The sequence below is a fragment of the Haplochromis burtoni genome, unplaced genomic scaffold (genome assembly GCF_018398535.1).
Source record: "Haplochromis burtoni strain Fernald_Lab_line unplaced genomic scaffold, NCSU_Asbu1 Contig_62, whole genome shotgun sequence".
Classification (NCBI taxonomy): Eukaryota; Metazoa; Chordata; class Actinopteri; order Cichliformes; family Cichlidae; genus Haplochromis; species Haplochromis burtoni.
The window spans coordinates 1,198,609-1,210,570 of NW_024582423.1; the positions used below are offsets into that span (position 1 = coordinate 1,198,609).

At 42.8% G+C, this 11,962-nt stretch overlaps 1 protein-coding gene and 1 long non-coding RNA gene across 3 annotated transcripts; both read right to left on the minus strand.

Annotated features, from left to right (window-relative positions):
• Positions 1–401: 401 nt before the first annotated feature.
• LOC102306492 (inositol polyphosphate-5-phosphatase A) lies at positions 402–2,846 on the minus strand. 2 transcript variants are annotated; one of them, XM_005922694.3, is made up of 5 exons: positions 2,641–2,846; positions 2,444–2,555; positions 1,628–1,696; positions 1,493–1,549; positions 402–803 (listed from the first exon to the last, which is right to left on the minus strand). In XM_005922694.3, exons 1-4 carry the CDS (start codon positions 2,730–2,732, stop codon positions 1,505–1,507), a joined length of 318 nt encoding a protein of 105 aa, XP_005922756.1. In that variant the 5' UTR covers positions 2,733–2,846; the 3' UTR covers positions 402–803; positions 1,493–1,504. The 2 variants fall into 2 exon arrangements, with proteins under 2 accessions (XP_005922756.1, XP_042077127.1); XM_042221193.1 differs by lacking the exon at positions 402–803 and having other exon boundaries at positions 1,193–1,549.
• Positions 2,847–7,650: 4,804 nt separating this feature from the next.
• Positions 7,651–8,904, minus strand: LOC102306276. The gene is made up of 3 exons (XR_315837.2): positions 8,849–8,904; positions 8,051–8,151; positions 7,651–7,772 (listed from the first exon to the last, which is right to left on the minus strand). It is a non-coding gene; the product is annotated as an uncharacterized LOC102306276 (long non-coding RNA).
• Positions 8,905–11,962: the final 3,058 nt, after the last annotated feature.

Genomic DNA, 11,962 nt, shown 5'->3' on the forward strand with positions numbered 1-11,962 from the left:
TTCATTAAGAAATATTTTATGGCTGTGACACCACTGGAGATAAGAGAGGGAGAATAGAAAGTTTATGTTTCACAGCAAATGAGCTGCTTGTTACTGATGAAGAGCATACACAATAACTGTGTCAGTCACACCTGCAAGATAAGTTTTTGAAGCTGCTTAGCAAACAAAGCTGACTGCAACTCTCTGACAAATAGATGAGGCAACTTGGAGAGTTCACTTTAAGCTCAAGTTTATTAAGCATGGATCAAACTTCATGTATTTCTCAAAAGTGAGTTTTACTTTTTTATTCCTTTATTTCACCAACTATTTTAGTTACATTAACATTGTTTATAGTATATTTATTAATACACAGATTAAATATCAAGAAAATAATTTTTAATAAGATTTTGTTAAATGTTTATTTTCTGCTAGTTTAAATCTCGGTTTGGTTCAGATTGACATTTAAGTTTAAGGAAATATTGTCAATATTACAAATACAACATCCCTAAAAAGAAATTAAAAGTTAACTTGCTTAATTCCAAATAAAACAAAATATACACCCTACAAAAATAACCTACCTAATCACCACATAAACAGGAGAAAATTAGGGATAACAAATTAAAGGCAGCTCTACCCTACAAAGACAGTCTAAACAAAATCACATGTGGCTAAAAATACAACTCAAAGGCATTTAAGCCTCTAAAACCCAATGACTGAGTATGAGCAGTCAAAATGGCGAGAAGTACAGCTCCCCAGACATACAGGGCTTTGCTGATCGACTTGATTTAGGCAGCAGCACCCAATCAGGACGGAGGCAGCAAAGCCTAGACAAGACACAAGGCATTACTTCACAAAAAAACAACGGTTACATAAACAACATGTTTATGAACACACCTTGCAAGAGCTAAAATGTAGCCTAAAAATACTAGCAGTAGGCCAAACCTTTCATATGCCTTGAAATGTCAAAAACACAAAAGAAGATAGTTGTAGCCTCTTCAAGCACTCCCATTGTGAAGAAGGACAATCATGAAAAGGCAGTTCTTCCTTAAAAAAATAAATTGAAATGGCAGCAAAACAAAATCATGGCCATAAAAATGGCCGTAAAAATGCCCCGCACAATGTGAATGTGTCCCCAGCCAGCCATCCATGTGGTAATTAATGAAAAGCAGGCCAGCATTAAACCTAATGTGTAGCCACAGTGACAGTGAGGAGGATTCAATAGACATAGATCAGCGAGAGTGCAGATCGCCTGCACTCCAACTACGATGTGCACAAAGGATCTCTTATGTCCCGCACGCATTACTCTTAGTTCATATCCCGACTCCACTGGGCCAGTAGGGTTATGGCTCTCCAGGGACCAGAGAAAGATTACTGTGCTCACTCTCTCACACTGAATCCATTCACTGGAATTACCACATCGACTCAGCTGCACTTGCACATGCAGTACAGAACACACACACACACACACACACACACACACACACACACACACACACTCAGTGAAACTTCTTACCATTTAGAAGTATCAGATGTGGTCATTTGTCTTCAGTGACAAGGACAAGAACACAGGCTACAGAAGAAAACAAAACACATCAGAGTCAGTCCACATGGCTGATGTGCACAACACACTGCTTATGTAATCTGTTACCTTATGATCTCCCATGCAGACATTAGGACCCATTGTGTAGTAAACAACACTCTTCTCACCATCGTCTCTCTGAAAAGAAGAATGAACTTGAAGATCATTTATATGTAAACATTACAAACAGATTCTTCTTAAATTATATTAAGTTAAATGTTGAGTATCACATTTGTGTGGGCTGGATTATGTTCATAGTGGATTTACATCACATTACATATTAAAGGTTATACAGTATGTGTGCACGAATGTAAAACCGTGTACCAAAGTATGCGAAGCCCGTTGTCTAATGACTTGTGATTGACAACTTCTTATGCAATGAAGATGTAGTTTTACACCAAAGTTAATCCTCAATTTCAAAATATGATCCAGAACAATCCCAAAAACTCAGGAGGACTTTTACAGACTTTGGCTCACAGACTTCTACAGGAAAAGAAGTCTTTTTGCAAACACAGGTATCACCATCTGTTAGCTAACATTAGCTTTCCTGCAAAAACAGACAAACTGCAAGCTACATATTGTAGCGAAACACTATCTTAAATAGATAATGCTAGCTAATTTTTTTAAACCCCTAGAACTCCTCTGGCTGATAAATTAACCCGTCACTATCAGCAAAGGTTTACGAACTAACCAGAGTCAGAGTCATGCAGCATAATTGGTTAACCTTAAAATGTTGCTAACTAATGCTACTGCTAAAACACATTGACTAGAAATGTTGGCTGGCTAGCTTGCCAAAGTGCTTCCTTAACACGTCATGCTAACTCACGTATTATATCAAATTGTGTTCTTGTCATCATGAAATGATGTGATTGTGCAAAGACTCACCCTGTGGATTAAATCTTGGGCTGTATGTGACATAAGGATGCGATCACACCAGGCAGGACAGCGAGTGTTCATGTACTGGGTTGGTTTAGCATGCTCTTCACTGTATGGGTAGCTGAGCACAAGACAAGAGGGGAACAAATTCTTAAAGCATGAAAAGTAAATGGCAGAAATTTGCAGCAAGTAGCAGAGTTACAGACCTTGGTGGAAACTTGATGCCCTCTTCCCTAATAACATCATGGAAGGCTGCAACTTCTTTGTCATACTTCAAAAGCTGAGCGACAGAAGCCATTATGGTTACAAATGACTACAAACGTCAACACATGAAAAACAAGCATGATGTGAGCGAGTGCAGATTTAACATGGGGGATAATTTGGGTTACTGCTACTAATGTTTCTCCCTTTTTGTGTTTACTGTGCGGTCTGGGGCGCTGGGCCATCCCTGCAGCTGCCGGGCCGGGGGCAGTCCGTCCCTCCACCCCAGGGAAAAGGGTAACATCTCCTGGCTCTGGGGGCGGTGGTACCTGAACCTCGGAGTGTAGAGTATGTTTGGGAAGTGTGAAAGGGTGTATAGTGTTCATTTCTGTTTGTCTCCACGTTGCGCGAGTGCTGAGTATTTGTATTTATGTGCATGAGGGTGGGAATGTATGCTTGTGTCTGTGTGTGCCAGTTTGTCTATGTCAAACTGATGCCCTCAGCCCTCAGAACCTTTGGTGGTTCTCAGTGTCTGGGGCTGGGCGCTCAGGTATGTACCCCGCATACTCCCACTGGCTGCTTGGTGAGGCCTGGCGCCCCTGGCCAGGTCGGACCCTATCTGGGGGGTGGGGTTCCCTCGAACCTCAGGGACTGGGGCTCGATCCGCTCTGGCATGACTGTCTGCCGGCATGGCTTGTGGGCTCATCACCGCAGCCACCTGTGGCATCTGCACTGTGGCTGCTGGGTGACCCCACATCTGTTGCTCTCCTCAGCTCTTTCTGGGAATGTGGTGCACTTGCCTCTCCAGTGGTCCTCCTTGGGCTTTCACACTCTGGAGGGCCTCTGGATGTCTGGGGCCTGGGTCTTCTCCATGGCTGCTTCATGCTCTGGGGCCAGGGCTATGGCTTCCCACACCCTCTAGCAGATTGTTACATGAAGAAACCTTTTGAACTCAAGCGCGCTCATGCACACAGGTGTACACACGGGTGCTCACAGACACAAACTATATCTTCCTTGTATGCTATCTTAAAGCATATTGTGCGCTGTTGGCCTTGCGTGCTGCTCAATAACATTCAATATTTAGTATTTACTGTTACTTATACATATCTAGTTGTTGCTTTGATCTCTGTAGTGTGTTGTTCTCTTGTTTGTTTTCTTTTTTCTTGTTTTAACAGGTGATCCAACGGATTCTCTCAGTGTCTTCTCTTACTGTCCCCCGTTCCCCTGTTTTTCTTGGCTGGCCTTAAGAAAACAATTCTGATTGCTAAAGTGACAAATGGCACAGGCAAATAACAACAACAACAACAATAATAATACTAAAATATTTCCAAAAGGGCCCTGAAGTGTGCGTGTCTGTTTTTGTACCAAATCATCACTGACGTGGGGCTGACAATTTTAAATGTACTAACTCCCTGCTCCTCTTATCTGATTAATCGTGCAATGTAAAATCAATAAAGACAGAAAATTAAAACCATTTAAAAGGTATTAACCGCTTGTGCCCCAGCACACCTGGGCAAAGGAGGAAGAGTCTGTTTCATTGGCTGCAACACAAGGTTGTTGTGCAAGGACGTGTTGTGCCAAGGCAGGTATCCCCGACAGAATTTGCTTCCCTTGCATGGGGAGTACGCGCTGGGCAGGGAGAGTGGATCCATTTTACTCCACCTCCATTACAACCAACTATAGGTGGAAGTGGTGATGTTTTACTTTTGTGAAAGTGAAAGATGGATGTCGTTACATTACCGTTCAGTTTATGGGTTACAACAGAACGTGAACACACTAGTCGACTATCTCTGAAACGTGATTCTGTACTGTTCCCTGGTAATAAGGTCCGGTCAGAGACGGGGAATTATGTCACAGTGCTGAAGGACTTTATTTAAAACTGGCCCACATCAAACACACACTCTAGCTGGTACCGATGTGGTTCTTAAATTAGTACAATAACATAAACATCTTTCACTGGTTCAGCATCTCTCACATTAAGTACTACAGAGAACACCATTTAAGCGTGGACAGAAACAGACACCATGAAAAGATTATCATAAAGACATGACAGGATGGCTTATAGCCAATTTAGATTAAATCAACACCACCCTCTAGTGGACACAATTGCTCAATCAAATGCCGCTATGTTTACACAGGGGTTATTAGCAAGAACAGGTTCGTATGTTAGCACAGTAACTGCATCAGGTAAAACCTTTCTGAACAATTACTCTCCACAACAACAGAAAACAACTTAGAAATACCCTGTGAAGCCAGGCTACTATCTACTTTACTTCTACAGCATAGCTGTCACACAGGCAGTAGTAATGGGTGTCTGCATGGGTAAATTAACTGCAACAGAAATAAAAATAGGTTCCCAACGTGACTTACTGGTTCTATGAATGTACACTTGCTAACATCAGCCCAAAGTATTGTTTATTTCTGTGCCTCTTCTCTGATCGCACGTTAAAAGAAATGCATGCGCAAATGTTGCATTTTGAGAAGAAGGTTATTTTGCGCGAAGAAAAGTTTAATTTGAGGGGACAAAATTAATTTCTGCATGCAAGAAATGTATTTCAGTGTTTGCTATTATTTGTTATTATTGCACATACAATAACAGCCCCTCTTGCTCAGATCTCTGCTGTGTGCTGACAGATACCTGCGGACCTGCCCTAGGTCTTCGTGCTCACATCTCTGCTTCGTGCGCGCTCAACTCTCTATAGAGTGGTGCCTGGTTTATCGCGGGAGTTATGAAATAGATGGTTCCTCGAAGTAGCCAACTTTATTTTTTACAGTTATTATAGATGTTTTAAGGCTGTAAAACCCCGGACTACACACTTTATACATTTTTCTGAGACAGGCATGAACATTTTCACACTTTTCTTTCTTGTTTAAACACTCTCAAACTTCAAACCTTCGTAGAAAAATAAGTCCAGTATCACAGAATGAAACCAAAGGTACCCGCAAGTGCCTTTGACGACGGTGCAAAACGTTTCGTCGACATTGTGGTGTTTGTTGGGGAGAAAACGTACAAACATACAGTACAGCATTTCAGAGTCACACCGCTAACGATCGAATATTTATATAAACTGGACAACTGAACGCATTCTGTACTATTCAGGAGACAGGAGGCACGAGATTGATTGACAATGGTCTACAATCAGGACCGCGAGGCCGCGAAAAGTGAACCGCGAGGGACCACTGTACACCGTTATAAGTGTGCCACAAAACCTGCCAATCACAGACTTGATGCAAAAATTCTGATTGGCTGTTACGGTCTCCAGTCAGCTCGCTACCTACTGCATTCGGAAACGCGGTCCAGAATGTAGCTAAATCCATTTTCGGTGAGTATGTTTAATTATTTTATTTTAAAATATATAATTGTTGGTTTTAATCTAGTTTAAACCAAACCACTCCACTGGATTTAGCTAGATTCTGTCTTCTGCCTTAGAAGACAGCTGCTCTAGTTTTAATCTAGACTTAAATGTATTGACTTTGTCCTGTCTCTACTCTCAGCTGGCCACTGAGTATCCCCTTTTTTGACTTCACACAGCTTCAATCTGCAGATGCAGCCATTGACCCCTAGTGTCAAATGTTCAGTGTGAGGGTATCACCTGGGAGGAGTGTGGGTTAATACTTAAAAAAACAAAAACAAAAAACACTACTGTGCAAAAGTCTTGAGTTGCTTTTCCTTTCTTTCTCTTTTGCTAGGAAGGTGGGAAAGTCATTCCAAAAACATCCATCCATCCATCCTCATCCGCTTTATCCGAGGCCGGGTCACGGGGGCAGCAGCCTAAGCAAAGAGGCCCAGACCTCCCTCTCCCCAGCCACCTCCTCCAGCTTATCCGGGGGAACACCAAGGCGTTCCCAGGCCAGCCGAGAGATATAATCTCTTCAGCGTGTCCTGGGTCTGCCCCGGGGGCCTCCTCCCGGTGGGACATGCCTGGAACACCTCACCCAGGAGGCGCCCAGGGGGCATCCTTGTCAGATGCCCGAACCACCTTCAGACTCAATGTCCCCAGTCTCCCTCGGAATGCTGTTGAAGCTCTGCCGGAGGTGTGCGTTGAAGATCTCGCGGACTGGGGCCTCTGCTAGGCGTTTAGGTGCACCAGGTCTGTCCAGCGTCCTCCCCCACCACCTGATCCAACTCACCACCAGGTGGTGATCAGTTGACAGCTCAGCCCCTCTCTTTACCCAAGTGTCCAGAACATATGGTCATAGGTCTGATGATACGATTACAAAATCGATCATCGACCTACGGCGTAGAGCATCCTGGTGCTACGTGCACTTATGGACACTCTTATGTTCGAACAAGGTGTTCATTATGGCCAAACTGTGATTAGCACAGAAGTCCAATAACAAAGCACCGCTCGGGTTCAGATCAGGGAGGCCGTTCCTCCCAATCACGCCCCTCCAGGTCTCGCTGTCGTTACCCACGTGAGCATTGAAGTCTCCCAGCAGGACAACAGAGTCTCCAGGTGGAGCACCTTCCAACCTCCGCTCCTGGCCGCCACCTGGCACACAATGCACCCGACCCCTATGGTGCCTCCTGCGGGTGGTGGGCCTGCGGGAGGATGGGCCCATGTCTCCTCTTCGGGCTGTGCCCGGCCGGGCCCCATGGACTAAGGCCCGGCCACCAGACGCTCGCCCTAGGGCACCCTCCCCGGGCCTGGCTCCAGGGTGGGGCCCCAGTAACCCTATCCTGGGCAGGGTAAACTGTTCCCTCGATGTTCTTTTCATAAGAGTCTTCTGAATCGCTCTTTGTCTGGTCCCTCACCCAGGACCAATTTGCTATGTTGTCTGGGGGCAAAAGTCCCCAGACAACATAGCCCCTGGGATCCCTGGGACATACAAACCCCTCCACCATGATAAGGTAGCGATTCAAGGAGGAGTTCCAAAAACATTAATGTAAAAATAATGTAATGTAATACCTGAGTCACTAAGCACGTTTTTTGTTTCACTGTGTCACGTCACTCTCAGAAACGTCTGATTTTCCCCAGCAGAATACATTGACTGCATCCAGTTAACACACAGCAACTACTCTGTATGAGACGTTTTTGTGTTTCTTACCGTGAAGCTATCTTCTACTTTGAACTGGTTGTCCACATAAATGCAAGACCTGTCAAAGTCTTTCATTTCTTCACTGGACTCGAGGGTCCTGGTAACAGCAGAGCAAAAAAGTATGATCACTGCACTGGAGGTTTCTTTGTATACAGATCTAACGATCTAAGAGTCTTCTGTCTGTAACTAAACAGCCATCAATTAATGTTATGATTTTAAATAAAGATGTAATGACTTGACTGGTTCTCGCTTCTCAAATGACATATAACTGTAGATGGTTTTCATTTTTTTGACACATTATAAGGAACTGTTTAATTGACAACAACGAATCAATGGAAATGGCGAAATGCATTATAATCAGCATATTAATCCTACCAGAAGAAGTTTTCTGCATGGCCCATGTTTAACATGTAGTCCTTTCCTCCAACCTCCTGGAAGTGCAGGGCAATGAACTGTGGCTTGTAGCTCTGGATAGTCTGTTATACAGCAAAGCAAAAAGTCTCAGTGCAATGTACATGCTTACACTGAAGAGCGCTGAGCGGTGTAGAAGGTCAATAATGATGATCGTCTCCAGGGAAGCCTTTTAATTTGTAATGTCAGATACAAGAAATTTTGTGTTTGCAATGCCGCCCAAGTTAAATAGAGCAGGAGCAGCTCAAACGTACTAAAATATCCCAAATTATTCTTAAACAAAGAGCGGTTCAGTTATCTTAAGCAGATAAGGTATAAAAAAGGTAATCACATATCATTCCTGTTAATAAATAAAAACAGCAACATTGTAGTTAGCTTTGCTTACTGATTCTTTGATGAAATAAAGGAAATCATCCTGCCTTTTTATCCTCACTAGTAAAGAACACCATTTGTACAAAAAGAGGCCACTTTCTCTCAATTTTAAAGTGCATCTTTTCTTATATGTTGAAGTATGTCCACATCTTAAATATTTGACCTTTCAGCTTGTCTCAATTGGTCTTTTTAAAAAGCATATGCTTTAGTGATGCTTGAATGCAGATATGCTATCAGCAATTACAACTGTATAATAGAACAGTGGCCAGAACCAACACAGGTTTCGCTTCCTAGAAGTGGCCATACTCTCCACAAAACAAAACAAAACAGAAATATCACATTCTGAAAACTGTAATATTATTATTGCAACATGCAGAGGCTCAAGCTTACCTTGTACAGTTGTTTTAACCATTCACTTTGAATTTCACCGACCTATGAAATGTAAAAACAGTCTGTCACTGAAGGAGCTCTGCAGTTCACCAACATTTACATGCATGGGATGGGAGACTCTGCCTATCAGAGATGTTATTTTGGCCAAAATACTGTCATGAGTTGTAACATTTAACATTCTGAGACTTGTAGAATCTGATGTGTAGTTCTTAGGTTTTTATTTGCAATTTCATTGCATTTCATTTCAAGATCATGGCTGGTGTCTTTCTGTCTTTGTTAACATATGCTAGAAAAACTTCTTTTTCATAAAGGTGCTCACACTTGCTGATGATCAGTTAATCACGCCCACTTAATTAGCAGCACCTGGCAGCTACTTACCTGGTATGGAAGCAATATGGGTGTACTTAATTTTAGATACACTGTTTTTACATTTTCCCATATAATAATAACATGTTGTTTTACATGTTATAACTCAGTACATTAAACCTTAGAACTGAAAGAGAATGCATTTTCTTTTTCACAAGACTATATTTGTGTGTGTGCGTTCTGTTAGAAGGAATTAATTAATTTTATAAAATAATTATAAATTATAAATTATAATTATGAAATTATTTTTATAAAATAATTTTATAATATAATATTAATATGTGTTTTTGCTGCACTGTGTTGCTGTTCCTGTGTTTTCATGCTTGTATGTAAAGGCAGGTGTGTGTGTGTGTGTGTGTGTGTGTGTGTGTGTGTGTGTGTGTGCAGCTGTATCCGATAGGTCGGGTGACAGGCACCTTTGGGCCTGACAGGTGTGGCCCTGTCACATGGCTGGCCACACCTGAAGATATTGCCACGCACCTGCAGCTGATCAGCCTTGTTAGGGGAGCTATTTAAGAGTGTGATTGAGCTCTCACCGATGCTGGATCGTTGCGTGAGACTCCAAGTCAATTTTCCTAGTGAACTGCGGCTAGTGAGTGTATGCTTTCTGTAGTTGAGTGTCCTGACAGATGCCTCTGTTATTTTCCCAGAAGGAGCATGGGAAAACAAGAAGACAGAGAGCACGGGGTGTGAGGACACACGGGAGCAGAGAACACGGAGCACCACACTCTTGTGACCATCAGTTGAACAGTACTGCACTGCAGAATGTAGTGTGTGGAAGAGAGACAGACCATCATAACATTCTAAACCTACAGAAAAATTACAAAGAAAGTCAAGGTGTCAGTACAGTTTCCTTCACCGTCAAAAGGCACTCAGAAACAAACTCTAACAGGAAGAGGTCTGGCTGATCAAAAGCCACAGCTTAATCAGAGGATGTTTCTGAGAGTTACCAGCTTGCGTGATAGGCGGTTCACAGGACAACAGCTTCAAGCGCAGCTTAATAGCGGTTGGAGTAAGCAAGTCTTAGTTTCAACTGTGAATAGAAGACTTCGAGTTGAAGGTTTGACTGGAAGAGTTGCAGCAAGAAAGGCATTGCTAAGATTTCAGAATAAGACAATGAGAAGACTTTTTCAGGATTCCAAACTTTTTCCTCGGAATTCTGGAAAAACAAACAAAAAGACGTCCAGTGGCCTTAATCCTCTTCCGTGCAATGGAGCCCATTCAATGTTAACCCCCCCCCCCCCCCCAGCTTTCCTCATACCCTATACCCTGCCTTACTTATTTATGCATGAGCCTATTAGAGTTTTTACATAATCCTGTGACTATACCATCATTATAGTGTGACTTTAATTGTGATGCCATTCTACTTACATTATTAAAGAGTGAGCCAACGTTTGCAGTGACAAGAAGCACATCCGTGTCTGTTTCCATGTTAACAACGCAAGCAGTTTCAAGGAAACTTCGTAGTAGCAGCAGCAGCGTCACCACTGACGTTCATGCAGCCCTGCGATACGAAACTCTGCAGGAGCTTATCAAGGTGTGTGTCTGAGAAAGAGAGAGCTTTATAAGCAGCCAGGACTGGGCATCTGCTGCTGACAAACCCTGGGAAACCTTCTGCAAGTGGGCGGTGTTCTAATGGGCTGACCACATGCTCTTCTATCCATTTGGTCATAAACAAGCCACTAAGAATAACCAGCAGCTTTTTTCTTTCTATTTCCATAGAATATGTTTATCAGTGATAAACCAACCATCACTAAATAATAAGATAATTTGGAGATAATCTCAAAACATTTGAGCGTCCCAGGAACTTTTATATTTGCCTTAATGTACATGTCAAATCAGCTATCTTTTACTAACTGCAACCCCTCCATAACCACACTGAACATTATATTTTTACAACAATGATTTGGGAGGTGTTAGAAGCAGCATGTAATTTATGCACCACAAAAAGTTGCTTTTTGTTTTGTTTTTGTTTTATTTTGTTTTTTAAAAACCTGAAAGGATCTTGAACTCGCAAATCACAAAGACACAAAAGAGGAACTTAATCATCTTCTCCCTGTGTAGCACTTCTTTTCACTTGGGGCAGGTTGCTTTTCTTCAGGGTGTATTAAAATTATATAACAGGTATATCTTGCCTTAATCTCACTTCCCCTTAGCTGTATGATCAGTGATTATACCCTGCTGCTATCACCGTTAACTACACTGTAATGTGCAGTCCTGTGCCAACAGATGCATGACTTCCACTTTAGTCATTTTTCTTTAGAAAACCCGCCTTCTCCAGTATCTTTTCATCACCACAGCACCATAACAACATTTCCCCATCCTTAGTTTCCAGTGGAGCCAGAAGCTATAAAAGACTTATTTGGAGTCGATAGATGTTCCTTGAAGTCACTGTTGTTGTGATTTGGGGTTATATAAATAAAATTGAGCTGTCAAGTTTTCCACATTTTTTTTCAATAGGTTTCAATAATCCATCCATCTTCATCCGCTTATCCGAGGTCGGGTCGCGGGGGTAGCAGCCTAAGCAAAGAGGTCCAGACCTCCCTCTCCCCAGCCACCTCCTCCAGCTTGTCCGGGGGAATACCAAGGCGTTCCCAGGCCAGCCGAGAGATATAATCTCTCCAGCGTGTCCTGGGTCTGCCCCGGGGCCTCCTCCCGGTGGGACATGCCTGGAACACCTCGCCCAGGAGGCGCCCAGGGGGCATCCTTGCCAGATGCCCGAACCACCTCAGCTGGCTCCTTTCGATG

What these genes read in the sequence shown, in the direction of transcription:
- LOC102306492 (XM_005922694.3), bottom strand. Translation starts at nt 2,732, where the DNA reads ATGGCTTCTGTCGCTCAGCTTTTGAAGTATGACAAAGAAGTTGCAGCC. An exon ending in CCCAAGATTTAATCCACAGG is followed by an intron (nt 1,697 to 2,443) that starts GTGAGTCTTTGC and finishes TCTTCTTTTCAG; the next exon opens with AGAGACGATGGTGAGAAGAG. An exon ending in TCTGCATGGGAGATCATAAG is followed by an intron (nt 1,550 to 1,627) that starts GTAACAGATTAC and finishes TTTCTTCTGTAG; the next exon opens with CCTGTGTTCTTGTCCTTGTC.